This window comes from Danio rerio, chromosome 7, assembly GCF_052040795.2.
Source record: "Danio rerio strain M-AB ecotype USA chromosome 7, GRCz13ab, whole genome shotgun sequence".
NCBI lineage: Eukaryota > Metazoa > Chordata > Actinopteri > Cypriniformes > Danionidae > Danio > Danio rerio.
Window position 1 is genome coordinate 41,650,053 of NC_141027.1, and position 25,543 is coordinate 41,675,595.

A 25,543-nucleotide genomic window follows, 5' to 3' on the forward strand; every position below is an offset into this window, starting at 1 on the left:
TTGACCTCTTGACACCTTAATTTCACATAATAGAGCATGGCCTTTTCTCATATTTATAGCACTGAGAAACAGGAGGTCAAGGTTGAACAATTTCTGTTTTAAAAAAACAATAAGAATAGACTTCAGAATGATTTTGCTTGTATGAATTCAAAGGTGGCATCACAGTGGCGCAGTGGGTAGCACGATCGCCTCACAGAAAGAAAGTTGAGGGTTTAAGCCTTGGCTGGGTCAGTAGGCATTTCTGTGTGGAGTTTGCATGTTCTCCCCATGTTCAGGTGGGTTTCCTCCGGGTGGTCCGGTTTCCCCCACAGTCCAAAGACATGTTGTACAGGTGAATTGGGTATGGTGTATGTGTGTGAATGAGTGTGTATAGATGATTGCCAGTACTGGGTTGCAGAGAGAAAGGAACAAACTGTGTAAAACATATGCTGGATAAGTTGGCCGTTCATTCTGCTGTGGCGACCTCAGATTAAGCCGAAAGGTAGAGGAATGAATGAATGAATAAATTGGCTGTCCTATATGGGCGTTTCCTAGTGTTGGGTTGTGGCTGGAAGGGCATCCAATGCATAAAATATATGCTGGATAAGTTGGCGGTTCATTTTGCTGTGGCAACCCCTGATGAATAAAGGGACTATGCTGAAAAGAAAATGAATGAATGAATTCAAAAGTGTGCCAATAAGGTGCAAATAAATTGTACTTAAAGATCAAGTATTTTAAGTGTACTTTATGTATGCTAAGTGAACTTGTATAATAATGTACATTACTAACAAACAATACTATTTGAAACTGAATTGACCCTTTTTTAAATAACCTAACACTATTATTTTAACTTATTAAATTAAAAATGTTACGTCGTTCAAATTGTTAAATAGACTCCTTTATTACTCCAACTTCACTTTGAAGCACAGTAAAACATAATTTTATTTATTTTGCAAGTATAATTGCACATGACGTGACCGTAACACCAAACTTCTAGATTAAATTTTGGCTATTGTTTTTGCTCTAACTTTTCTGTGTTCCTAATTAGACATTAATTTACATGCGATTTGTAACTTAGCCCCAAACTAAATGATAATTTTAAGCAATCCCATCTCTCTTGATGCTTGATTACCAACGTCTCTCTAAAGTCTAATATTGTGTACGTGTAATTTTATGTACATTTCCTAGAGTAGCCTATATAAAATAGGATGTTTTAAGTTTAAGTATAGGATTGCTGTATCAATGTATTTTTGTAAGCGCACTGTTGTATCCAAGATTTGTATTTACGTTGTTTTTAATATCCAGAGGGCGTATTGCTTTATTGAATATTTTTGTATAACCTGTAATATTAAAAATACAGTGCGAATTATGGCGCTGGTTGCCCGAGCAACCGCTGGAGCAACAGGGAAGAGGAAATCGCCGCTCCAGCTCGAGATCGTTACGGTATGGGATACATGGCATTTCCTGTCAGTGTAAATAGACGGTCGGCTGACATGGCTTCACGTACTGTCCACGGCTGCCTCTGAGTAAACAAAAGGGCATTTACCGAAGCTTTCTCCATGACAGAGCCGTTCTTCACTGCAGATGCATGCGGCGGCGGGCTAACGTGCAGATGTTAGCGAGCTAACATGGACCTTGGATCGATGCTGTACAACAGTTTTAACAATATAACATGGAGCACAACGACACTACCCTTGGACAGACTAATTAGTTCCTACAGACTGCCACAGATCGTCAAGTTGGACAGCGGTAAGATTTCTCCGAGTTGTGCTGTGTTTCTGTTGTGTGCGGCAGCTGCGCGTGGGCGGTTGCGCTCCTGTGGAATTCCAATAATTAGCCGCTCCGCGCGCTAAGCTAACGAGACCCTGCACTCAGAAGACACACACACAGTGGACACCTTCAGTCTGTAGGCTTCACCGGCATGCCTTAAACAGCCTACGCCAAGAGCGATCAGTTTAGTTGTTGTTTTGAACCCAGTGAGCACAAACAGTCAAATAAAGGGCGAAAAAGAGAGGCATGGACGTTAGCGAGCTAACTCGAATTAGCCAGAGGCCATAGAGTTAAATAACAAACTGCAGGCAGTCAACCCCCGATCTCAAAACATTTCATTTTAATCGTATAGGGGGGAAAGTTTTTGTTGCTTTCTAACCTCTGCGAACTCGAAGCTAAACTTTAGAAAGAGCTCACACAAGTTTATTTACAGTTAATAGTGAGGTGATTTATATAGACTTGATGAAAAAAAAAACATTTGTGACGCAACAAATCTAGACTTGGCGAAGTTGTTTGGTTATTATCAATGTTTTATCACGTCACTGACAAACTGCAAGAGCTGTGTATTTGAGCTGCGCTCTGATTGTGTGTGTGTGTGTGTGTGTGTGTGTGTGTGTGTGTGTGTGTGTGTGTGTGTGAAGATGGAGGAAGTCATAATGTCAGGGGAGCTAGATCATTATCATTATGGGAACTGGGGCACTATGATTACTCTGAAAAACCCTTATGATCATTATTATGAACAGAAAAGACTGAGCTTAAAGTGATCCGTGATCCATTTTCTCAACTCTAATATTAATTTATGTGTATGCTCTACTTTCAAATACTCCTGTTTTTACATTCCTGTAGCTCAAATAGTTGAACAAAAAAGTGAGCTCAATACTCACAAGGAAGGGAATGATCAAAAGTGCACATGTAAATGTGTTCAATGATATGTGAGTCACTTTGGGCACAATCATGTGCCAATTGTAAATATTGTCAGTTCAGAAATAGGGTCAAATTATACCCTTATAATGCTAGTTCCAACTGCTGATCTTAATATCCGTGTCATTGTGGACTTGGTATTTGTTAGCATATTCTTAAGTACCACTTAAGCTTTTTTTTGACAGAACTCTGTAGTATTAACGTCACCGTTCTATACTGACGTGACATTGTGTTTTGCCTCAGGAGAATCGGTGGAAGGGTTGAGAGAAAATGACTACCTCTTGATTCATTCATGCCGGCAGTGGACCACAATTACCGCCCATAGCCTAGAGGAGGGCCATTATGTCATCGGACCGAAAATCGAGATCCCTGTCCATTATGAGGGTAAGGCCACTCAGCTGTTGCAGTGCAGGATGTACTGTTTGAAGAAACAGCTTTCAATTTTTTTCAAAGCCATTTTGGTTTTTAATAAGAAGGCAAAGGACATGAATGTTAGTCTGCTAGGATAACATTTTGAATTGATTTGAAACAGAAAGGAGGAGGATTTGTTCTGCTGTGTTGTACTGCTTTTTGTTAGAGTTCATTAGCTAATTGGTCTCCATATTGACGTTATTTTGGCTAAGGAGAGGGTCAGTTGACCACTTAAGGTGAAACAAGACCTTCCTTTAAATCTATATACCACGAAAGACATAATCTTTGCAAACTGTCTGTTTTCACCTCTTTCACTATTCAGTTTCTGTACAATTTGTCATAATAGTTAATGGTTTTATTAAATAAATAAATATATTAATTACTTACATGAAACTGGTTTCCCAGACTAAGCTTAATTTCCGTATAAATGAGAGAAACAAGGTGTCTCTCATTTCAGAGGCTGCATCCTCCGATGGATGCATTCGAAGTGCACTGCGTCATCGCGACGTGACGAAGGCTGTCTCATTTCAAAAAAATTCGAAGGCTCCTTCAAACACAGCCTTAAAATGCGCCCTTCGTTTCCCAGATAATAAAGCACACAACATCATAAGATGTTAATATTAGGTTAGATTAACATCCACACAACTTCAAGCTGTAACATCATTAGACGTTGATATTTGGTTGGTTTTGAGTTGGAGTCGGACATTGACGTTGGCCTGACGTTGGGTTCTTCTTATGTCTACCCAATTTTCATTTCCAAACATGCAACATCCCCGGAAAACGTCAATCTGACACCATGTTGATGTCTTTTGCCTGCTGGGTGTTTAAGGCCATTTCGGTCATTATACAGTAATCATCCATCATCATCTTTTAAGTGACATACATCTAAACCAGGGGTGGCCAACCCTGTTCCTGGAGAGCCCCCTTCCTGCATATTTCATTTGCAACCCATATCAAACACACCTGAACCAATTGATTAAGACCTGAACACCACGTGATAATTACAGGCAGGTGTGTTTGATAAGGGCAGCAACTGAAATCTGCAGGAAGGGGGCTCTCCAGGAACAGGGTTGGCCAGCCCTGATCTAAACAATGACTGGGTCAATGCGTGTAAAGATTTTGGTCATCCTCTTGGACACTTTTAATGTTTCCAAACAGTTTGCTGCAATTATAAAAATCGCCCATGTCCTGAGGTTGTTCATTATGATGCAAATTACCTTCTATGTGTGATTTGATTGCACAGGAATCACAGGACTGATTTTTCTAATCCCAATAGACAATAAAAAAATAGTGACTGCAGATTGAAAGAAAGTAGTGGAGTAAAAGTACCGATACAGCACAAAAAATGTACTCAAGGGAAAGTAAAAGTACACATTTTAAAACTACTTAGTAAATTACAATTTCTGAGAAATTCTGTAATTAGTTACTTTACGCCACTGGAAATGAATTTATAAAGACAGTTTTCTAGATTAAAATACCAGAAGGCAGGTTTAACTTCAGTTTAATAGATTACTTGGTCTATGTCAATGAAGCACCACCAGTCAGACAGGTTCTTGCTGACAAAAGTGACTCATTAATAAAACCAGTTGAGGACAGAAGGTAAATGTGGCACAGATTTTTTCAATTTAAAGCTCAGGCTTTTGTCTGTAGAACAAAGAGGATGGCATGTATCAAGTCTTCAGGTGCTCATAACTTTTTTGTTCAAGGATTATGAATTATGAAACCAGTTTTTAAACACAATTCCAAAGTTTTCTTGAGCTCATAGGCAGCTTAATACTATTTTGTGATATTGTTTATATTCAGAAGCATAAACAATGGCTTCAATGGTCAATAATAATTAAAAATCCACATGTAACAAGCAAATAAAATATATCTAATAATGAAGCTGCCACTTATTTTTACTTCATTTTTATTTCCAGCTTGTTGTATCTTTAATATTTAAGCCATGATTAACTGTTCTACATTTTAGAATTCTGGATTAATTAAATTAAACCCTGTGTGGGAAACCACATGTGTATTTATATTAATATATATTAGGAAATGCTTGGCAACTTGACATCTAACCTATATACAGAGGAGCTTTGCATTGTTAACTTATTTATGTATTTGCCGGCCACAGGTCAGTTTAAGCTGCTCGAGCAGGACAGGGACATTAAGGAGCCTGTGCAGTACTACAACAGTGTGGAGGAGGTGGCCAAAGCTTTTCCTGAGCGAGTGTATGTCATGGAGGAAATATCCTTCAATTTCAAGGTCTGTATTAGTGCTCATAAACGGCACTGCTTTTGATTTATGTATGTTAGTGTTAGTACAACCTAATATGCCTTTACCATAAATGAATTGGTTTTGTGATTTTTAAAGTCTGTTTAACATTGATTTGTGTGTAGTCTGTACAACACAGTATTATTCAGACTATATTTTAAGATGATATGATCAAGTTGCTGTCGTCTTTCCCCCAGATGGCATCAGGAGAATCTAATGAGGACACTGAAGTGTACAACATCACACTAAGCACAGGGGATGAGCTGACGTTAATGGGCCAGGCCGAGCTCCTCTATGCCAAATCATCTAGGGAAAAGTCACGCTTCAACACTATTTTCAAGCGCATTGGCAAGCTCAACTCCATCAGCAAGCTTGGCCGTGGGAAGATGCCCTGCCTTATCTGCATGAACCACCGCACCAATGAGAGCATCAGCCTGCCTTTCCAGTGCCGCGGCCGCTTCAGCACCTGCTCCCCGCTGGAGCTGCAGATGCAGGAAGGAGAACATACTATTCGCACAATCGTGGAGAAGACCAGGTTACCTGTGAATGTCATGGTGCCCAGCAGCCCACCACGTAATCCTCACGACCTTCATTTGATCCGCGAAGGCCACAGATACAAGCTGGTCAACATCCAGACAAAGACAGTGGTGGTGTGTTGTGCGTTACGTTCGAACAAAATACTGCCAGTGCACTTCCCCTTACATGTGTCCACGGCACTGCCACGTTTACTGGTGCCCGAAGGGCTGCTTCAAGGAGAATCCTGGTTCGAGACGGTGGTCCACCGATGGTTCACTTACTGCCAGGAACAGTTCGACATTGATGACTACTCTAGGGCTGTCCGGGACGTGCGGGTGGACTGGATTGAGGATGGCAAGAGTCCGAAAAAAAGTAGTGCAGGTGGAACAGGAAGTGGGAGCGCTATCTGCAATAGCAGTGGAAGCGGGAGCAATGGCTGCCCGTCACATTTACATCTGCCAAGTTCTCTGAGCTCAGCTCGAGATGAGCTCACGCAGTCATTTCATCGCCTGTCGGTATGTGTCTACGGAAACAATCTCCATGGGAACAGTGAGGTGAATCTTCAGGGTTGCGTGAGCCTATGTGGAGATTGTGCACCAGCAGAACCGCCTGATGCAGATTATCTGTTCCCTGAACTGCAGGAGAATTCTTCAGGCTCTCTAAAATCAGATGTGCCCTATGAGGAGCTTTGGTTGGATCATGTTAAGAATGCTGGACCTGTTCTAGACCACAACGAGGGTGTCCGAGGAAACTCACTGTCCTCTGGCTGCACGACTGCACTGCCATACCCTAAAGCAGGTCCTACAAGTGCTCTGCTCAGCGCAGATGTCAATCTACCTCCACCTCCGGTGCCTCCAAAGTCTGAAGCTGTGAGTTTATCTTTATGAGCATAATCATGAAACATGTCAAAGCTACTTTTATTGAACGGCTGAGCAAATCTGCTTTACCATTTAAATGTTTTTGGTTAGTAATCTTTTCTTGAAGATTTGACATTTTACAGGAAATTCTATTTGAATGAAAGGCTGGACTTTTGAACTTTCTATTCTACTAAAATCTTAAATGTAAAAAATGAACAAAAAAAAAAAACTGAGTAAAACTATTTCTCAGCAACATGTCACGCATATCAAGAACCAAATCAGCCTATTACAAATATTTCCAAAACATTTTGTGACATCATGAAGAATAGAGTAAAAAAAAGACTGCTTGATATTAGGTTCATCACTGGACTAAATGACAATTTAAAATCAATTATAACACCAAAATAGTATATATATATTTACATATTTTAAATCAAATAACCAAAAGAATTTGCATGCATAAAATATTGTTTCTTACAGACTTCTCACAAAACTTAAATATACTTGGTTCATATTATTTTTTTAGTCAGGTTTTTTTTTTTACAAAGGTTTTCATGGTAATGATAGACGATATGTATGTTTAACTTGCCATCCATAGTGATTTGTTGGTGAGTTCTTTTTTTTTTTTGTGGAGGGAAGGGTAAAAGAAACGACAATTGTGTCATTATTCACTCGCTATCCACTTGTTCCAAAGCTGAATGAGTTTTGTTCTTCTGCTCAATATAAAGTTATAAAATGTTAGTAAACAAACTCTTCCATTATAGGAAAAACAAACTATTTAAGTAATATCATTTTGGATGTGTAGAGTAAATTGACAATCTTCATTTTTTCATGCCATCTCTCTAAAATGGGGTAAAAGCTTATTCTTAATTACAATTTCAAACATCAGTTAAAACCGAACAATTCACAAATTGTTTGAAAGATTAATTTTATGCTAGAGATTTAAAACGATTATAAGGCTGTCTGTTTCATGGTTCAGACAAGGCAAAGTTTATTCTGTGCTTACATAGTGACTTATTTGTGTAGTCTTTTGGTCAGTCAAATCAGGTTTAATTGCATTCCAAGTTGGGACAAAGGTTAAATTTCATGCGTTATCAAGGTCTAGTACATATCCTGTACATATCAATTTTTATATCTATATCTGTTTAGTCTCTTATAGGTTTATTGTGACGTTCACATTTTTAGATTCATAGTTTACATTCTTGTTTCCATTGGAGGTGAAGGAGGAGTGCCGGTTGTTGAACGCTCCACCAATTCCACCGCGCAGCTCTAAACAGGCAGGCTCAAGCAGTGCCACAGTGCCATACCCTTCTGCCAAGCCACGTCAGAAAGATACCCGCTCTCCAAGCCCAACGCTGTCCTATTACTCGTCTGGTTTGCACAGCATGTGAGTTACACACTGTTTTGATTGACAAAATGGTCAATAATTTGATGTAATCTGCACTAATCATGACTAAACAATGCTCTTTTCCCTTCCCTGTTCTCCATCTCTCAATAGAGGTGGAGAGGGCGAGTCTCAGATCGAGTCAGATGATCAGAACCATGCTTGTTACCCATGTAACTGGATCAGACCAGATGCCAGTGAAAGCTCCAAGCCTCTCCCTTGCCTCAATCCGTCAGTTAATGCCTCTTTCTCTCGCCTTTCCTGGCCAAACGATTTCTGCGGAGCTGACTCGTATAAAGGTGAGGACTTCCAATCTCTCCACTGCAGGAGTTACTCTAGCTATCCTCGAAAGAGGACTCCTGGAACTCCTAAGGCTTGTCCCTCAGGTTTGTTAGACTTTGATAAGCGAGCAAATTTTGAAGGGAAGGCTGTGTCCTCCAAGGTCCAGCAGGTTACCCAGTCTGCCCAGTTTTGCACCAAATCCACCAGCTACAACATGGATATGTGCAGAGACAAACCCACAGACGAATGTATCACTAAGCAAAGCCAGTCCTGCCCCATCTTGCCTCCAAGAACCCCTAAATGTACTGATGCAAAGAAAGATGCAGAAGCCGCCACTACAGATACGGCCGATGCAGACGCCGTGGAACTTGAGTCCAAAAGCTGCTCGCCTGATGGGCCACATCCTGGCACTACAGATGTATTCTCTGTTTCTCATCCTGTAGCTACAGGGTTGTCTTGGCAGCCACCAAGCAATCTATCAGGTATCTCTATTGAGGAGATTTCTAAGTCACTACGGTTCATTGGTCTGTCAGAAGATGTTGTTTCTTTGTTTGTGCAAGAAAAAATTGATGGAAATCTGCTCCTGCAGTTAACGGAGGAGATCCTGTCAGAAGATTTTAAGCTAAGCAAACTTCAAGTGAAGAAACTCATGCAGTTTATTAACGGCTGGAGGCCCAAAATGTAAGGCTGAACAAGTAAGCCGGTTCAGAGCAAAACAAATGCAATGTGCTGCAGTGATGCAACCACAAATATTGGCCTTCAGTATTGCAATTGACAAGTTTTGTATCTCAATGCTATGCACAGTCTTGTAATGATTTTAATAGCCATTTTGTTTAATATATACATGTATATAAATCTATATTGCTTTGTGTATTAACCTGTACCCATCTCCATGTAATCTCTTTGACCTTACGGTACCTGCACAACAGACTTTATTTGCTTAAACCCAAAGCCTTTGAAAAACCTGAAGATATTAGACCCAATCCAACTGTGGCCTACGTTCCTTTGGTTGTTGATCAATAAAAACGATTAACTTGATTTTAGCTTTTTTTTCCCCCTGACAACTTAGTTTATCACATTCAGTCTATCTTGTATCAAGTTGTCATACTAGTTGACACTAAATTAAAATATTTCTAACAGCATCACTTTTATGTCAGTATTAAAAGCTGATGTGTCCACAAGGGGGGAATGTTAACATTTGGATGCTTTATTTGATGAATGTGATTCTTGAAATCCATGCAATGAAAAATGACAACTGCTTATTTTCCCTTCATTTTGTTTAATACAGTCCTATTAAATTCTGGCTTAACATACCCATAGAAAAGTTATTTGACAATAGCTGTGGTTCTGAAAGCTTCATCGTCACACACTTACAAACTTTCAGAAAGATACAAAAAAATTTGATTTGAAATCCCCACTGAATTAGATTTTTGTAATACCCTATTGGATTCAAATCCATGGTTCCCAACCTATCCACACCCTGCCCAGTATATTAGGGTCAGTTGCCTGATCAAGCAAGCAATCTACCTGATCTTCAACAGTCAGATCTTTGTCAGCAAGTCGAGCTCGAATGTTATGTTGTTCTTCTCCTCGGGCCACAGCCAACAGTCCCTTATACTCCGGCATCTTCTCAAATCCAAGACAAAGCTCCTCACTAGAACATTGACAAATCAACATGGTTACTACTGGTACATTCTTATTTTGTTCATGAAGAAAACGGTTTTAAAAAAATTAGAAAGAAAATTAACCAAAGTTAATTACTGGATGAACTTAATTAGAGATCATCAAAATAAGATGTCAATGTGCAAAAATTAGATTTCTAGAAATCCACATGAAATGTTTAAACAAAACTGAGTTCAGACTTGTGTGGCTGGATCTACCTTGTTATGACTGAAGGATTGGTTCCTTCAAGCTTCCGGCGAGCAAAGTTGACCTTCTGAAGAGGGAACCAGTTGATTTCTTTGGTGTTTACACTCTCTGTCCAGGTGCCTCCTTTCTTCAGCTGCTTCAGCTCAAAGTTCTGCATCATGGGGATAATGGTGTTGCCTTTCACAATTCAGTTACCCTGCCTCTTTGATATTGATTCAATAAAACCTAAACTTATTATAGACCCCTTATATGGGAAACTAGAAAATGGAATACGTGAAACATTTGATTACACTGAAGGCTATGTGGAAATAAGGAAAGCAAGCTATTTGTTTCCGTTTGCAAGCTTAAAATCTGCTGTGAGTTGCTCTACCTTCCAGTCCAGCGAGGGCTCCTTTACAAACACATCCATAGTGTTGAGCAGCAAGTCTGGCTCAGCTCTGAAGGCTCGCAGTGAGTGAACCATCACACTCTGGATGAGACCAGACTCGGCCAAGGGACGCATCAAGTTTATAAACTGCCGGGTCAGTCTAAACGGCATCAGTTCAGGCACTGGAAGAAACTACATGCAACACAGCTTATTGTCATCATCTATGATACAGCTTGACCCGATGCTTTACTCAACTTCTTTTCAAGTTTGTATAGCAACTCTTTCTCCATACTGGACAAAGACCCACCTGAGTGGCTGATCCAAAAGCATGACCAAAGTCAATGCCGATCATGCCGCCAGTCTCTGTATTGATCATGAAGTTGGAGAGATGCCTATCACCAATGCCCAGAATCCAGTGACTGATGCAGAGCACAGCATGAGAACTGCTGAAATGGGACCTCAGTGAAAGGAAGGCTTCGGGTGTGGTGCTCATCCTCACAAAAGCACGTCTGAAAGCAAGTGTTCGTGGCAGCATTAATTCTGTTTCACATTAGAATATTGCATTTAAACAATGAATCATAATAACATTTTAATATAAAAATTAAATCCTGCAATGTGAAACAGAGAGTGAAATGTTGGCCTACTTTAACAAGTCGTCCGGCACCATCTGCTCAATTCTTCTAAAGTTATTCACAGTGTCCACACGTTTTGCTTTTCTGTAGTACATCAAATTGAAATGTGTGAATAAGTATTTCCAAAATCTTTCAACTTCAATTATCTTAAAGATTGAGTATACTATGTTGTAATAGCTCCTTTTTAGTTAAAGGGAATGTATCTTGCTCACTTTGCCCAATCTCATTTTAATCTTAAATACCTGTATAGTAGCACTGCATCCATATTTTCTCTAACAAGTCTTTTGTTTTTTAATACTTTTAAGACAAAGATACTGACAGTCAACACAAAGCAGATTGATAAGCTCCCTGGAGTGTACGATCCCACCAGTGTGGTTAGAACATTCAGTACATCATTGATCAGCTGCTAAATTAAAGCTGCCTTTTTATTAAATGATGTGTGCTTAGGTTGAAGACATTTTAATTCACATATAATATGTATGCTGATGTTTGTGAAAGAAGACAAAATAATAATTTTTACACATACTCTGACAATGTGGTTAATTTAACAGGTGTCAGCAGCTGAAGTATTTAAAACCTACATGTGAAAGGTTTAAATTAAAGGTGCAGTAGGTGATTGTCTTCAAAAACATGTTTTGTTGTGCTGGTTGAAAGTCTCTTCACATTCCAATATTAATGATTAATGTATTTATATGTATTTTAATTTAGGCATAAGACTAAAAATGTTCATCCAATTAAATATTGTCAGGTTGATAATTCCCATAATTCTGATAAGTAGCCCAAACTGTAAGCAAATGTCGATTTTTTAAGACTGCTTTACTGAGGTGAAGATGGTTTTATATTCACATTGTTTCATTTTTGAACAATGACAGCCTGTGACATGCTCCCTACTCTGAATATTCGGTCTGAAATAGCATGTAAGTATGGCTTAGTAATAAGCGTAATTACTGCTTGCCAACGGCCAACCACTAAACATACAGTGGTCGCTTTAGGACAAAGCGCATGAGAGTGAGACCAGGGATCCTTGCATGCATGAAATATTATGCATTATGACAAGTTTTGCTTGCTACACAACTGTATTATATCTTGCACATTTTCAGTTTTTCATTCAGAATTGTAGTATTATAAAGTTTTCTAACTAACGAATGATCTAGTGGGTCCCTGACATCTTTAATGTGTGCATTTACTATTTCAGGAGGCATGGCTTTGGACGGCAGGGGGGAGGGATTGTATTTGAAAGCTATTACGCTAACTGGTTAGCATTTAGGCAGATCGCCTACTGCACCTTTAACTTTGGCTACACAAGATCAGCTTCCCCTCACATCCAAAAGCATACTTTTTTGACTTGTCATTCTCAGGCAAGTCCGGTGTAGCACTGTCAGAGGGTGATAGACACACTCTCACTGGTCACACATGTGCTTTTCCTGGAGATGCGCCCATAAAAGGATTTTCATCTTTGGTTACACAACAAAGAATCAGGCTCAAAAAATAACAATTTGCAAAATTAGTCACAACTTGTCCCATACTTGAGCATGACAGTCCAACAATTTAACAGTGTAAATAACTCTAAATTTATGAAATACCACCGCTTTAAATAAAAAGAACATGACCCAAATTCACTATGAATGCTATTCATACAAGAACAAGTCATTCTTTAAAATTACCCATGACAAATGGGAAAATATTTTTTTTTAATAAATGAAACAATGACTTACTTGTACAATTCAGCGTATCGTCTAATGCCCTCCACCTTTCCAGCAACTTTACTGATCCACTCATCATAGAATTCATTGGGCCTAAAATGCATTAAACCAAAGCAATGTGTTATTCATCAATTAGAATCAGCAGATATGCAAGGTATGAATGCAGACACAGGAAAAGGAATAAATGTTCACCTTGTGATTGTCTTCTGCTCTTGTTCTGTCCTTCTGCTGGAAAGGAAGTCTTTCAGGGTGCAAGTGTTCTCCATCCACTCAATCAGACCGATCCTGGAAATGTCAGCAGACATTCATTAATATACTATTAAGAGGAGTTAAAGGGATAGTTCACCCAAAAAGGAAAATTCTGTAATCGTTAAACCACGTAATTTGGTCCAAACACAAGGGAAGTTATTTTCAAGTATATTGGAAAGCTGGGTGTTGCAGTGGCGCAGTGGGTAGCACAATCGCCTCACAGCAGGCAGGTCACTGGTTTGAGCCCTGGCTGGGTCAGTTGGCATTTCTGTGTGGAGTTTACATGTTTCCCCCGTGTCCGCATGGGTTTCCTCCGGGTGCCCTGGTTTTCCCCACAGTCCAAAGACATGCGCTATAGGTGAATTGGGTCAGCTAAATTGGCTGTAGTGTATGTGTGTGAATGACGGAGTGTATGGGTGTTTCCCACTGATAGGTTGCCGCTGAAAGGGCAACTGCTGCTTAAATCATTTGCTGGATAAGTTGGCGGTTCATTTCTCTGTGGTGACCCTTGATTAATAAAGGGACTAAGCCGAAAACAAAATGAATTTTGGAAAGCAGCAGCCACCTGCTGACACCTATGCTGTTTTGTTCCTACTTTAGAAGTCAGTGGTTGCTGGTTTCCAACATTCTTCACATTATTTTGTTTTATGTTCAACAGAAGAAAGAAATTCCTAAAAGTTTAGAACCCCCTGAGTGTGAGTAAATGGTAAGGAATTTTTCACTTTGCGATGAACTTGAGAAATTTATCCTGGTACCTGCTGGTGATGGGAATGACCTGGTAGGTACGGAGTGCTAGGCTCCGCTGAGAACAGGCAGTGTCCTGACTGAGAATCATGTTCATCACGCCAAAAAGCTGCTCAATGCGTTGGTCCTGCCGCAGATCCTCTCCACCCTTCACTAAGAATGGATAATCCCGCTCGTCATCTCCTCGTATGATGATGCGCTTCGGTCGACGGATAGATGTCATAACCTTCACCTAAGTTGAAGAAGATGAATCGTAATGCACTGAAATATTCAGGTCTAAATGACAACTAATAAAAAGGATGATATTTTCTGTACCCTTTCATCGAAACCAGTGATCTTTGCATGATATTCTGGCAATGGCTTTGATTTGCCATCATATTGACCTGTAGATTGAAAAGCAGAAACAGACAACTTTACCAGGGTGTCCGCTGGGTCTTAATAAAATAATAAAAAGTCTTAAATGCTATTTTGCAAGGTATTACATTTTATATCATGTTTGATTACGCAATGTATGGTTGTATACTAAAGTTTGCCTGAATTAAATCTGCGAAACTCAAGATGCTGTGTAGTTTATGAAATCAATTCAATCCTGCTAGATTTGACATCATGCTTCTTTGTTTACTGCAGTAACCAAGGCAACGCCATTATTTCTGCAGTTTTATAGGCACCAACCTGCTGAATTAGCTAGATTTAATAGATTTTATTTAGGATGTGAATAATGTTTTAGTTTTGGACTAATTTCTCATCTTAATATTTAGTAAATATACTGTAAGTTCAAATCTCGCCAGTGTTTTCCACTGAAAAGTGGTTATAAGGTCTTAAAATGCATGGAAAGTGTCTTAAAAAGTATCGAATTTCACTCTCTGATTCCTGTATATACTTTCTTTAAAAGAAAAACAGGTATTTGAAATTCAGAGGTAATGGGAAACAAATGGTATTATTTACAAATAAACTAAATTAAGAACATTCTTTACTAACCTGGTACCTCCAGTTCATTTTTGAGAGTTTCAGCTTTGAAGCTGCTTAGCCAGGGTGAGTATTCCTTCATGTTGCCTGGTTCCTTTTGGAAACCTCTCATGGATTGAACCATGCGGTCCACCTGTTGGAGGAAGTCCTTATCCTTCCGCCTTTCATACAACTTAGACCCACCGGCACCAAGCAGCTTCTCCACTTCTTTAGAGAATTTCTGTGGGATGTACAGAATGATATAATAGTAAAACACATAAGCAAATATACAGTACACACTTACATATACACAATATTTACATTTAATTTTATTCAAGACAACTTACAAATGACAACAGAAGCAATTACAGTAACAAAATAACAAAAAACATGTATATATTTTTTATTTTATTTAAATTTCTTAAGTTATGCTAATGCAGTAAACAATTTACTTATCTATCTATCTATCTATCTATCTATCTATCTATCTATCTATCTATCTATCTATCTATCTATCTATCTATATATATATATATATATATATATATATATATATATATATATATATATATATATATATATATATATATATATAGTTGAAGTCAGAATTATAAGCCCCGAAACACCCCCCACCCCCGCCTTTGATTTTTTTTTTTCTTGTATAAATATTTCCCGAATGATGTTTAAGAACATTTTCACAGTATGTCTGATAATATTTTTGCTTTTGGAGAAAGTCTTATTTGCTTTATTTCGGCTAGAATAAAAGCAGTTTTTAGTAAAAAAAAAAAAAACATTTTAAGGACAAAATTATTTGCCCATTTAAGCTATATTATTTTTCGATAGTCTACAGAACAAACCATCGTTATACAATAACTTGCCTAATTACCCTAACCTGCCTAGTTAACCCAGTTAAGCCTAATAGGCTAATAATTCAGAGGGCAAAAAATTCTGCCTTCAACTATATATCATATATATACATACATGCATATATATATATATATATATAGAGAGAGAGAGAGAATATTTGTTATGTGATGACAGAGAGAGAAAGATATTTTATAGTTAAGACTTTTTATAAAGGAGTATTAAGTTTAAGATTATTTATTAATATTTGTATGCATATATGTAAACACACATAGCATATCAGAATTTTGGGCTTAATTTTATTAAACAAATCACAGTTATATGCAAGTTGTAAACCTGGATGAACTTTCTTCTGTAAGACCCAAATCTTGGAGACTTGGCATCTCCAAGCAATTCAGTCATGTATTGTAGCTTCATTTTCTTTTTGTCCAGGTTTGGTTTGTCCAGTTGATTCTTCACCTCATCCCACCAGTCCTGTCAAACCATTAATTGAGAATCAATTCTTTGTAATGTCTTTGTAAGTTAAAATGCCCTAAGCAGCACCAACTAAAATCTGTCAGATCTGTTAAAACAGCTCCAGTTGGTACTTGAATTTTGGACAAAACTCACAGAGAAAAATGGTCCTATACCTTGAAAAGCATTTCAGGGTTTGAAAGTTGCTGAAGGGCATCTACAAACCCTTGGATGACACCACCTTTATCCAATAATGACTCCAGCCTGGAACATAAACAATAGTTTGCATGTCTCAATACGAGAAAAGCCAAAGCCACATCCAGAACTACAGAGATAAGTACACACTTCTCAACAAACTCTCGGTTCCTCTGACCACTTGCAGACTCCTCAAAAGTGTAGTTCTCACTGCTGATCATGTACGGGTATATGAGTGCCTGTGGATAGCATTCTGCAATCTCCTCTATAACATGCTGAACTGCTGTCGCCTGAGGCTTGTCAAGCAGAGCCATCATTTGACTGATCCAGCCAATCAAAAGCCAGCAAGGAACACTCACAACCTATTGGAATTAGAATAAAGAAAAGAAGATGAGCACTCAATGAAAAATAAATAATACATTTTTAAATTAGCTAAAAAAAAAATTTCAAACACAAATTCAGAGCACATTTCATATAATGACAGTATGAACATGATTCCTAAAATCTATGAATGTAGTGCATCAAAGGATGTTGACGCACCTCTCTGACCATCAGGTCAAGGGTTTCAGCAGGGTACACTTCTACTAGCTGCAGCAGACGAGGAAACTTGAGCCTGGCCTCCTCAGAGCTAAGCTTCAGCGCCTTCAGCATCATCTTCACGACATGTTCAGGCAAGGACTGAAGCTTGGAACTGATTGCTAAAATCAAACATTTAAAGTGTCATTATATGCACTTCATCCTGCACACAAAATCACAAAAAGTGTCCTTTCAGACTCTGAGAGAGCCTGTGTAAATTTCTAATATTTAAGAGAGCACTTGTGTGCTGTACAGGTGCTCAGGTTTTCTCACCCTCTTCTTTCTGTTCACTCTCTCGTAGTCTTCGGTCACAGAAGTTGGCCATGGTCATGTAGGCTTCCACAATACCATGCGTGTTCACATGCTGTTGGCTGAAAGACTGCTCTTCCTCTTCTGCTTTACATGCAGCACTCCTCAACAACTCCAGAGCCTGAATCTGCAGACCCTCCACCACCTGAGCAATAAATGACACTCATCAAATGTGGAAATGTTAACAACAGTTAATATTAAAGTGCAAAAAGCACACAAGAAGTCACAAGTATGTCAAAAAGTCACTAAACGCTAGAATCAAATGGCAAATCTAATTTATTCACTACAAAATAATGAGCAGCAATAATTTGTGTTTCAATCCATTAGACCAGACCCTATCTCATGCATAATGTTTTAAAAAGTATGTTTAGGATGCAGAAATTGTATTTTAGCTCATTTAAATAGTGCAAACAGGTAAACTACTAAAATCCTGATAATAAAATAATATCCTGATCACGAATAAGAAATCAGAATGATCTTGTAAATATCATGTAAAAAACTGAAGAAATAATAACTGCTGAAATATTGATTTAAAACTTTTAAACAAAAGTTTTATTATTTAAAATATTTTAAATTGATTAAATTAATTTAACCTGTTTTAAAACATAAAGGCAACATTTTAAATGTCAGTATATCAATATTAAATGCCAGAAGCCCATGTGTCTAAGTCATCTCATTTGAAACATAACAAGTTCTGACCTACTATTTGTGATCAGCGAATTTAAAAAATAATACATTCCAAAACGTTACCTTAAAAAAAAATCTTATTACCTGGGCGATGGATGAGGCCTGCGAAAGTTGGAGAATCTTCTGTACTTTCTCTTCCCCGAGGGTCTCCAGAGCAAAGGGACTGCGATCTGCAGCACCAGCCATGAGGTCATAAGTGGTCCCCAGAAGAATTCTCTGGTCACGAAGCATCCGGGCAGATAGCGCTTCGCTTTGTCTCTCAGCATCCTCTGTAAATATAGAACAATGCAAACCCACTTAACATTTTCTTTCAGTAAAAACTCAAAACTATAAGTATGTCTATATAAGACAATGTGATCCATACTCAAAAGTGGAACAGTCTTGAGTAAAGCATTAATCTTTTCAGAAGGTCCAAGTCTAGCAATTCTTTTGTGAGTGAAACGGCTGAAGCTGTGGACCCAGCGGAGCAACCGTGCATCATCAATCTTTGCATGACGGTGAAGTTCCTTCAACAGCTTGGATGCCACTGGAAAGTTATTCTGTCGACAAAATGAACACACTACATTCAGATTGCTCTTAAAGGCTCATTGTGTTTCCTAACAGTCATCATGCGTCTTGCATAAACATGAAAAATGTGCTGGAACAACTAACTGACTGACGCTGAAAACCATTAGATTTTGTTTATTTAGTTTCCCCTTTTCAGAAATGGCATTGTCTCTCAGATTTAGTGCAGTTCTCACAGTTATGGATGGTGTAGTGGCAAAAATGCACCCCTGCCATTATTATGCCTTACCCTGTTTGCTAATACAGGTAGTTAGGATTAAGTTTGGGGCAGGTGTTGGATTAGGAGGTGTGATTGAGAGTAGGCAATCAGGTAGTAAATTCAGTGAGGGGGTGCATAATTTGGCAGGGGTGCAATGTTGTCGAAACATCCACAACAGTATGTGTGAGAGTAAGCCTGATTCTCACTATCTAAAATAATGTGAGCCACACCATTGCAAATTCCAATGTTGAATAAATCTGTCCACGCACAATGAGACCAACTTTATTTTACATTCTTCTTCCAAGCCACAAGCATGGTTGCAAAGTTGCACGAGCCCATGTATATGCCCCATACCATATAGCTCACAACCAAATGAGTTAAATTTGAGGTAATCCAAAATCAAACAAAAGGAGCTTCAGGGGAAATTCTTGTGTCTGTGCTATGAAAATGAAATAAGAGGCATTTGAGCACCTGTTTCCATGCGCTGTCAGCCATTTGGAGTTTCATGTTGAACTTGCAGGTTTTGACCAGCACTCCGAGCTCCTCTCCACTGCCCTGGTCTGCACCGTCCACCTCCATGCTGTTTTCAGGGGTGGACTTCAGTCTCTTCAGAATCTTATCCAAGAAGAAACAACTGAAAACAAAGATGACATTCTTAGGTCTACACAAATAAGCTTTATACCTCCTCAGATTTTTCAAGGCAAGCACTGTGAAATCTGTACTTTCTGTGTAAATCAGCAGACTCACCGAGAAGTGATGATGTCATCCCACACATTCATGGGGTCCAGTTTAGCATCTGGATAGTGGCTGGTCCACCGTCTGATCATGAACTTGAGAGAATTCACTGAGACTAAAAGCCGATAGAGCAAACAGTGATAATTCAGACTCATAAATATTATTAATAAACAAACATTAATCCAACTCCACTGAGCACAAAAACCCACCATCTCCTGTGATATAATTCAAGAAGTCTTGGATCTCGGTCAGAGCTTGGACAGACTGCAGCACAGTCAGCCGGCTGCGGTTCAGCAAGGGGTCGATGCTGGAGTAGTTCTACAGGATATTATATCATGTTGAAAAAAAGCAGGTATTTAAACACTTCCTATTATTTGTTGATAGACAAAAAACCCTTCTTTAAAGGGCACAAACTATTTTAGAAATATGTGTAGTGTGTGTGTGTGTGTGTTTGCATGCCTATAATCTTAAAAGAATGGAAAGATACCTTTAAGGGTTCCCTAAAATTAAACTAAAGTTTAGAAGGTATCAGTTCCAGCATTGTTAGTTTTTAGAATATCTATAAGCTAGTGTGCACCAAAACATTGACAAAATCTGCATCTAGAAGGTCTAACGTTGATATAAACATGTAAAGCTTGTAGTTTGTCAGTTTATTCAAGCCACCTCATACTTCAGTTTCTCCTCAAATATTCTAACCAATCAAATCCTCTGTGGCATCTGACATGCTCCGCCCCCTTCAATACACTTTACATTTGATGGTCCTGAGCTTAAACACTCTCACTGGCAAAGCTGTAATAACAACAAAACGCTATTGGCTGTTTTCAAAAAGATGAGGGGTTACTCTATGTCCCACCCTTTCTTCATGCTTCAATTGAGAGCACCTTTAATGTGAAATGCTCTTCAGAAAACATTCCAGATTCCAGATATTCAAATAGTCTCTGCCAAAAATGTTCCCTTCTTTTACATTTGTATTGTACATGAATAGAAAGCTTATTTATTCAAATTTCAGAAATGGCATAAATCTAATTTTCAAAAAATTGAAAGAGGGTAACACAGATAAACAAACTAACAAAACATACATCAAAGTGCTCTCAGTACAAAATTCTTGTCTAGTAGACTATAAAATTTCCAACATATCATCTGAAAATACATTTTGACAACTTAAAGTTGTAAACAACTCAAAGTAAAACATCTCAAGTTGTTTAGGTGTGTAGTGAAACTGACCTGCATGAAGACTTGCATGCAGTTGTTGGCGTAGTATTTAGCTCTGTCATAGTCTTCTTGGAGGATGTACAGCAGACTCAGCTCTTGACTGTAGTGAGTCTCCATGATGATCTTGTGCTCCTCTGTCTTCATGGCAGCATCGACAAAGCTCAGTAGATCCTGATTTGTTTCACCCATCTGCAACTGCTTCAACATACTGCGCATCATGTACTGCAGGTATGTTTCCTATTACAGCCAAAAGCAGAGGCTAAGACTGAAGTTGATGGAAATATTTGCTAATGGTAATAATTCATTTTGATTTTGATGCAATTATGTGCTATAACTGTAAAAATATACTTCACCCAGTTTAATTCTCATGGTGATAAATCCACTGCAAAATAGCTCAAAATTAGAATTAGTACCACATAAAATGTCTCTGTCCACATTCTGTCTAGTCTGATAGGGGAGCTGTCGTCAATGTTGACCGTGGCACAGTACTCAAGAGATTTCCACTCTGTCAAGTGATTGTAGGCCTCCAGCGCTGCAATCTCCCAGAAATCTTTCTCTGTGATTGTGGGCTCTCCATCATCCCAGTCCTCTTTGTTTAGAGCCTGAATCAAAGCACAGTTGGATTGATAAGTTCAGCTGGGAATCACTTTGCATAAAGTCCTATTTTTTTAAACTCTTTGTGAATTTGCATTCACAGAAATACACAAGCATGCTCTCATATACGTAAAAAAAAAAATAATAAACTGCTTAAGATTACAGCTTTCACTCTTATTCTCAACCCCGATGTATTGCGAGTGTTATTCTCTCACACATTTAAAATCATTTGACATCTGTGTACATTCTCAATCTGTTTTTTAGTGTCTGGATGGTTTAATGACTTTAATTGAAAAATACACAAAACTTTACTTACATATTTGGACATTCCTATGCTTGCAAAAACAACTATTAGCAATGAGAAGAAACTTAAGTGATGACAGAGCCGCCTTCAACAGAGAGTTCAAAGAGGAAAAGGACAACATATTAAAGAGAGTCAGTTTCTGCTGACCATAAAGGAAGAAATGGTCCAGATGACACTTCTAACCAACTATTACAATCGGAAACTGGAGGAAGCCTGGAAGCGTAATCTTCAGAAAAAAAGTTTTATTGCCAGCTAGAAGCTATGGCCTTGGAGGAAAAGACCCTTGGAAGACTGTCCAAATGCTATTGTAATAGAAAAAATGTTGCTATGTATTTGTTTAAAACTCAAAACCAAAAGGGATTTTCTTCTCTGTATTAGCATTTTTTGACATACACGCAGGTATGTAAAACTTTTGAGATATACTCAAGTATATCAAACACTGATTATTGCTTTGCTATGCATTTACTCAGAAAAAGGGATTGCTTCTCTGTATTAACATTTTTTGATATACTCAAGTATATCAAACTTTTAATATACTCAAGTATATTGAAACATTGATCGCTTATAATATAAAAGGCCCACCTGAATTCAAAAGCCTGAATACTGTATAAATGGCTGGGACAGACCAGCAGACCACTTAAACTGACTTCTTTATATTTTAAGTCTCAGGCCCTTTATTCTTAATGGAGAATAAAGTATAGAATTTTTTGTTTCGTTCTTGTATTTGCTTTCATACATCCTTTTCTCTGGATTTATTTTATTAATAAAAGTGTATTTTCCAATTAATTTTCTTTCTAATGTGAACACTCATTCACAGAATCCCATCAAGATACCTTGTGGTACGGTATGAATCTAATTATTCCATAATAGACTATACAAAAGATGGTCCTAAACAAAACTCTAACTAAGAATTAAACTGAAGAGAAGATCCTGGTTTCTTTATTTAATTAGAGTATTAAATGAAGGCAACCAGCACAGTTTCCATTCCGAGTTTGCAACCAAGAATAAATACCTCATTGTAGAGCTTCACAGCTTCTGCATAGTCACTCTTTGCTTCTGCTTGCAGGGCTGTGAATGTTATAGACTTTGTGCCAATCTTGCCACTAAAGATTCCCCTGACAACATCATAATCTCCCAGTGACCTGTAAAGTCTACAGAGGAATACAAATCAGGGTAGAACTGATGAAGCAGTGATAAGGTTAATACTTAAGACAGTTCTTTATGGGTTTGGCTCTTACTTTGCAAGATGGATCCATCTCTCTGTGTCAGGCGGCAGCTCACGTTTGCCTCGGGCTCGTTTCAATGGAGGTTCCTCTGATGCTCCAGCTCCATGAAGTAAACTCTCCTCCAGTAACAGGATGCCCATGGGCTGCTGCAGGCTGGCAAGACAGGTGGCACTGACCAGAGACGGCTCTACACCGAGAAGAGCCTTATGATGGTAACTCATATCCTGGGAAGACATGCAGAAAAAGTGTTTGCATCAGTGTTAATTACACAACTTACAAACTCAAGAATTCCATTTAACACTTTGATCACCAAGGATTGTTTTTTTTTATTTTTTATTTTAAATCTAAAACAGCCAGTGGGACAAATGTTTCTATGCATAAGACTACTGTTTTTAATATGGCTAAAAATCTATTATGTTACTGTTTTATGCCACAAACCAATATCAAGTGTCATGAAATTATTATTTTTATGGTGAGAACACCCAGGATGCCGCATATCTCCCCACCATCAGACTCAAATTACTCTTGGCATTTATTGTAGCTAAAACGGATTGCCTAACAGCATAAAAAGTTAAAACTTTAGTTGGGCAAAAATAAGGCCCTAATTAGGTAAATTAAACCTGTGGTATAAAAACAATGCATATTCTAGTTTTATCACATTTTTAATAACAGGGTGTTGTAAATCATGGTCTTAGTAAAATATCCAAGTTTCAAGCTAATGACAGGGAAACTTTTTTATTGAAAATCTGCTATATTCATTTATAGATAAAAACAGCAATGGGTAAATTTTGGCCTGTGCAATTTCTGGTGATTTCCATATTCAAATTCTGGGATTAATAGCTAATGAGCTGGTTTGCAGACAGTTTGCTGACAGACTAGCTTAGAAACAGAGCAATTTGGTATTAAATCTCATCACACGTTCACATACACACACACCTGGATGCAAGAAATGAAGGGCGGAAAGTAGACTGTGCTCTTGTTAAGGAAAGCGTTTAGAGTCTGCACTAGCTCCTTCAGAATGTCGGCTGTTTCTTTATTTGATTTCAATCTCTCCATTTCAACCAGCACACCAGCAAACAGAGAGCTGAACAGCTGCTTGGCTAGTGTGGCATCCCTCTGTAAAACAAGTAAGAACTGACTTTGTTGTCCATTTCTGATATTTACTCAAGTACCATCAAACATGCAGTACACACACAGTGTTGAAAATAACTCTGAATTAAACCTGTGCCAGGGCCTGTAGTGGCGCAATGAGGCTGCTGAACTGAATCTGAATATCAGGAAGATCTCCAACTCTGTAGCTGCGGTAAAGCGTGACCTGAGCATCCTGGCGGATCTTTAGATCTGCTCTTCTCTCCTGCAGAATACAGAAAAGAGTATTATATCCAAAGCATAATCGGAAACCACTCAAAAGTTTGTCTACAATTTAAAAAAGATCTACCCTCTCAGTTCTTTGAGAATGGATTTCTTTCTTGGCGAATTTTATGCTCTCTTTCTCTTTATCCTTCAGAAATCTCCTTCTGAGTCTCAGAATGTCTGCACGCCGCTCCCGCTCAGCTATTTGGAACACAAATATCAGGTTCACTACTGTGAAAGTCGCAACATTTTATCACAAGAATTTATTCATGCTTTATTCATTCATTCCCCAGTGAAAAATTCAAGACAGACAGTTGGGACAGTAATATACCGCACACTCAGCAAAATGCTCTTTTACTATTTTTCCCCATCATCTAAAGAGTTTTTGATACTAAATGGCTTCCCTAAGGTAATTGTAACTTGATGTATAGTGTACAAGCCGAGGCAGTGATCCAACAATTATTTTGCTTGAAATATATTATAGAACTGACCTGATGCTTGACTTGACAATTTCTGAAACTTCATTGATATGTAAATGTGACTGCATGGGAATGATGTTCTTTAAAATATTTTACAACATGATTGTCTAACACTGATTAGGGTATGTCTACTTATAGTGCTCGGAAATATGTGATATTTAAAAACAAAAAAGTCGGTTTGTCCTAGAAACAAGAGACATCTGGCCACCATATCTATTTTCAGTGACTGACCTGCAGTCCGGCTGTCTGTGTCGTCACTGGTGGCAGTGAGACGTTTAGAGCCAAACCCTGCACCCACAGCTCTCCAGGCAGCTTGTGGACGCTCTGATCTCTTTTTGTCAAACACCAAAAGTGATGATAAAGAATCAGATGAAAGGGAATAATCAGCCAGTGTGTCCACACTACTCCCAGTTAACCAGTTATATGCTGAACGACGTCCTGAAAGAACAGAAAGATTTGGTCAGCGGTTTACATTTAGTAGACAATTTTATCCAAAGTCACAAACAAATGATGAAGGCATCAAGCAGTTCATCATAAGGAGGTAAAAGTAACAAGAAGTGCTAGTAATACAGAATTTATAACATTGTTATAAGCAGGAGTAGGGAGAGACTAAGCAAAAAGTCAGTTAAGTGCTCACAGAAGAGGTGAGTTGAACATTGGCAGGTTTCAAAATCCACTGACTACCTGCTATAAGTGAAAGAAGTTTTAATATGCCCTGAAGCACCTGCACCAGGAGCCAGAGTCTGAGAGAACTCCAGGGACGTCTGTGTGGCCCTGATCTGGCCCCTCACTGTGGCTGCCTGACTGCCAGCAGCTTCTGCCCCCTGAGTGGCCTGAGTCTCCATAAACATGGGCGTGAGGACCGTACTCCGCATACGCCAGTTAGAGTCTATTGTGTAGTCCTG

At 38.6% G+C, this 25,543-nt stretch overlaps 2 protein-coding genes across 3 annotated transcripts in view; one reads left to right on the forward strand and one right to left on the reverse strand.

Annotated features, from left to right (window-relative positions):
* The first annotated feature begins 1,448 nt into the window (after window positions 1-1,448).
* Window positions 1,449-9,417, forward strand: garem1 (GRB2 associated regulator of MAPK1 subtype 1). 2 transcript variants are annotated; one of them, XM_087258954.1, is made up of 7 exons: window positions 1,449-1,728; window positions 2,914-3,054; window positions 5,201-5,331; window positions 5,538-6,410; window positions 6,498-6,725; window positions 7,931-8,100; window positions 8,212-9,417. In XM_087258954.1, exons 1-7 carry the CDS (start codon window positions 1,608-1,610, stop codon window positions 9,062-9,064), a joined length of 2,517 nt encoding a protein of 838 aa, XP_087115080.1. In that variant the 5' UTR covers window positions 1,449-1,607; the 3' UTR covers window positions 9,065-9,417.
* A 221-nt stretch (window positions 9,418-9,638) lies between these two features.
* prkdc (protein kinase, DNA-activated, catalytic subunit) overlaps window positions 9,639-25,543 on the reverse strand; it is a 47,989-nt gene continuing 32,084 nt past the window's right edge. Inside the window, exons 58-86 of the mRNA XM_087261627.1 lie at window positions 25,363-25,540; window positions 24,870-25,076; window positions 24,245-24,360; window positions 24,029-24,160; window positions 23,743-23,922; window positions 22,819-23,030; window positions 22,593-22,731; window positions 21,096-21,284; window positions 20,695-20,919; window positions 19,680-19,788; window positions 19,483-19,585; window positions 19,207-19,369; window positions 18,337-18,511; window positions 18,057-18,241; window positions 17,250-17,430; window positions 16,941-17,098; window positions 16,551-16,762; window positions 16,382-16,469; window positions 16,089-16,226; window positions 14,922-15,129; window positions 14,259-14,326; window positions 13,955-14,175; window positions 13,143-13,235; window positions 12,963-13,043; window positions 11,260-11,331; window positions 10,923-11,124; window positions 10,619-10,807; window positions 10,260-10,399; window positions 9,639-10,033 (exon numbers count right to left, since the gene is read on the reverse strand). Coding sequence (XP_087117753.1) covers window positions 9,829-10,033; window positions 10,260-10,399; window positions 10,619-10,807; window positions 10,923-11,124; window positions 11,260-11,331; window positions 12,963-13,043; window positions 13,143-13,235; window positions 13,955-14,175; window positions 14,259-14,326; window positions 14,922-15,129; window positions 16,089-16,226; window positions 16,382-16,469; window positions 16,551-16,762; window positions 16,941-17,098; window positions 17,250-17,430; window positions 18,057-18,241; window positions 18,337-18,511; window positions 19,207-19,369; window positions 19,483-19,585; window positions 19,680-19,788; window positions 20,695-20,919; window positions 21,096-21,284; window positions 22,593-22,731; window positions 22,819-23,030; window positions 23,743-23,922; window positions 24,029-24,160; window positions 24,245-24,360; window positions 24,870-25,076; window positions 25,363-25,540 — 4,569 coding nt within the window. The 3' untranslated portion in view covers window positions 9,639-9,828. The remainder of the gene's footprint in view (window positions 10,034-10,259; window positions 10,400-10,618; window positions 10,808-10,922; window positions 11,125-11,259; window positions 11,332-12,962; window positions 13,044-13,142; window positions 13,236-13,954; window positions 14,176-14,258; window positions 14,327-14,921; window positions 15,130-16,088; window positions 16,227-16,381; window positions 16,470-16,550; window positions 16,763-16,940; window positions 17,099-17,249; window positions 17,431-18,056; window positions 18,242-18,336; window positions 18,512-19,206; window positions 19,370-19,482; window positions 19,586-19,679; window positions 19,789-20,694; window positions 20,920-21,095; window positions 21,285-22,592; window positions 22,732-22,818; window positions 23,031-23,742; window positions 23,923-24,028; window positions 24,161-24,244; window positions 24,361-24,869; window positions 25,077-25,362; window positions 25,541-25,543) is intronic.

Excerpts from the sequence above, each read along its gene's own strand:
- garem1 (XM_087258954.1), top strand. The coding sequence starts at position 1,608 with ATGGACCTTGGATCGATGCTGTACAACAGTTTTAACAATATAACATGG. Across the intron at positions 5,332-5,537 it reads AAATATCCTTCAATTTCAAG|ATGGCATCAGGAGAATCTAA; the intron begins GTCTGTATTAGT and ends TCTTTCCCCCAG. Across the intron at positions 6,411-6,497 it reads ATCTCCATGGGAACAGTGAG|GAGAATTCTTCAGGCTCTCT; the intron begins GTGAATCTTCAG and ends CCTGAACTGCAG.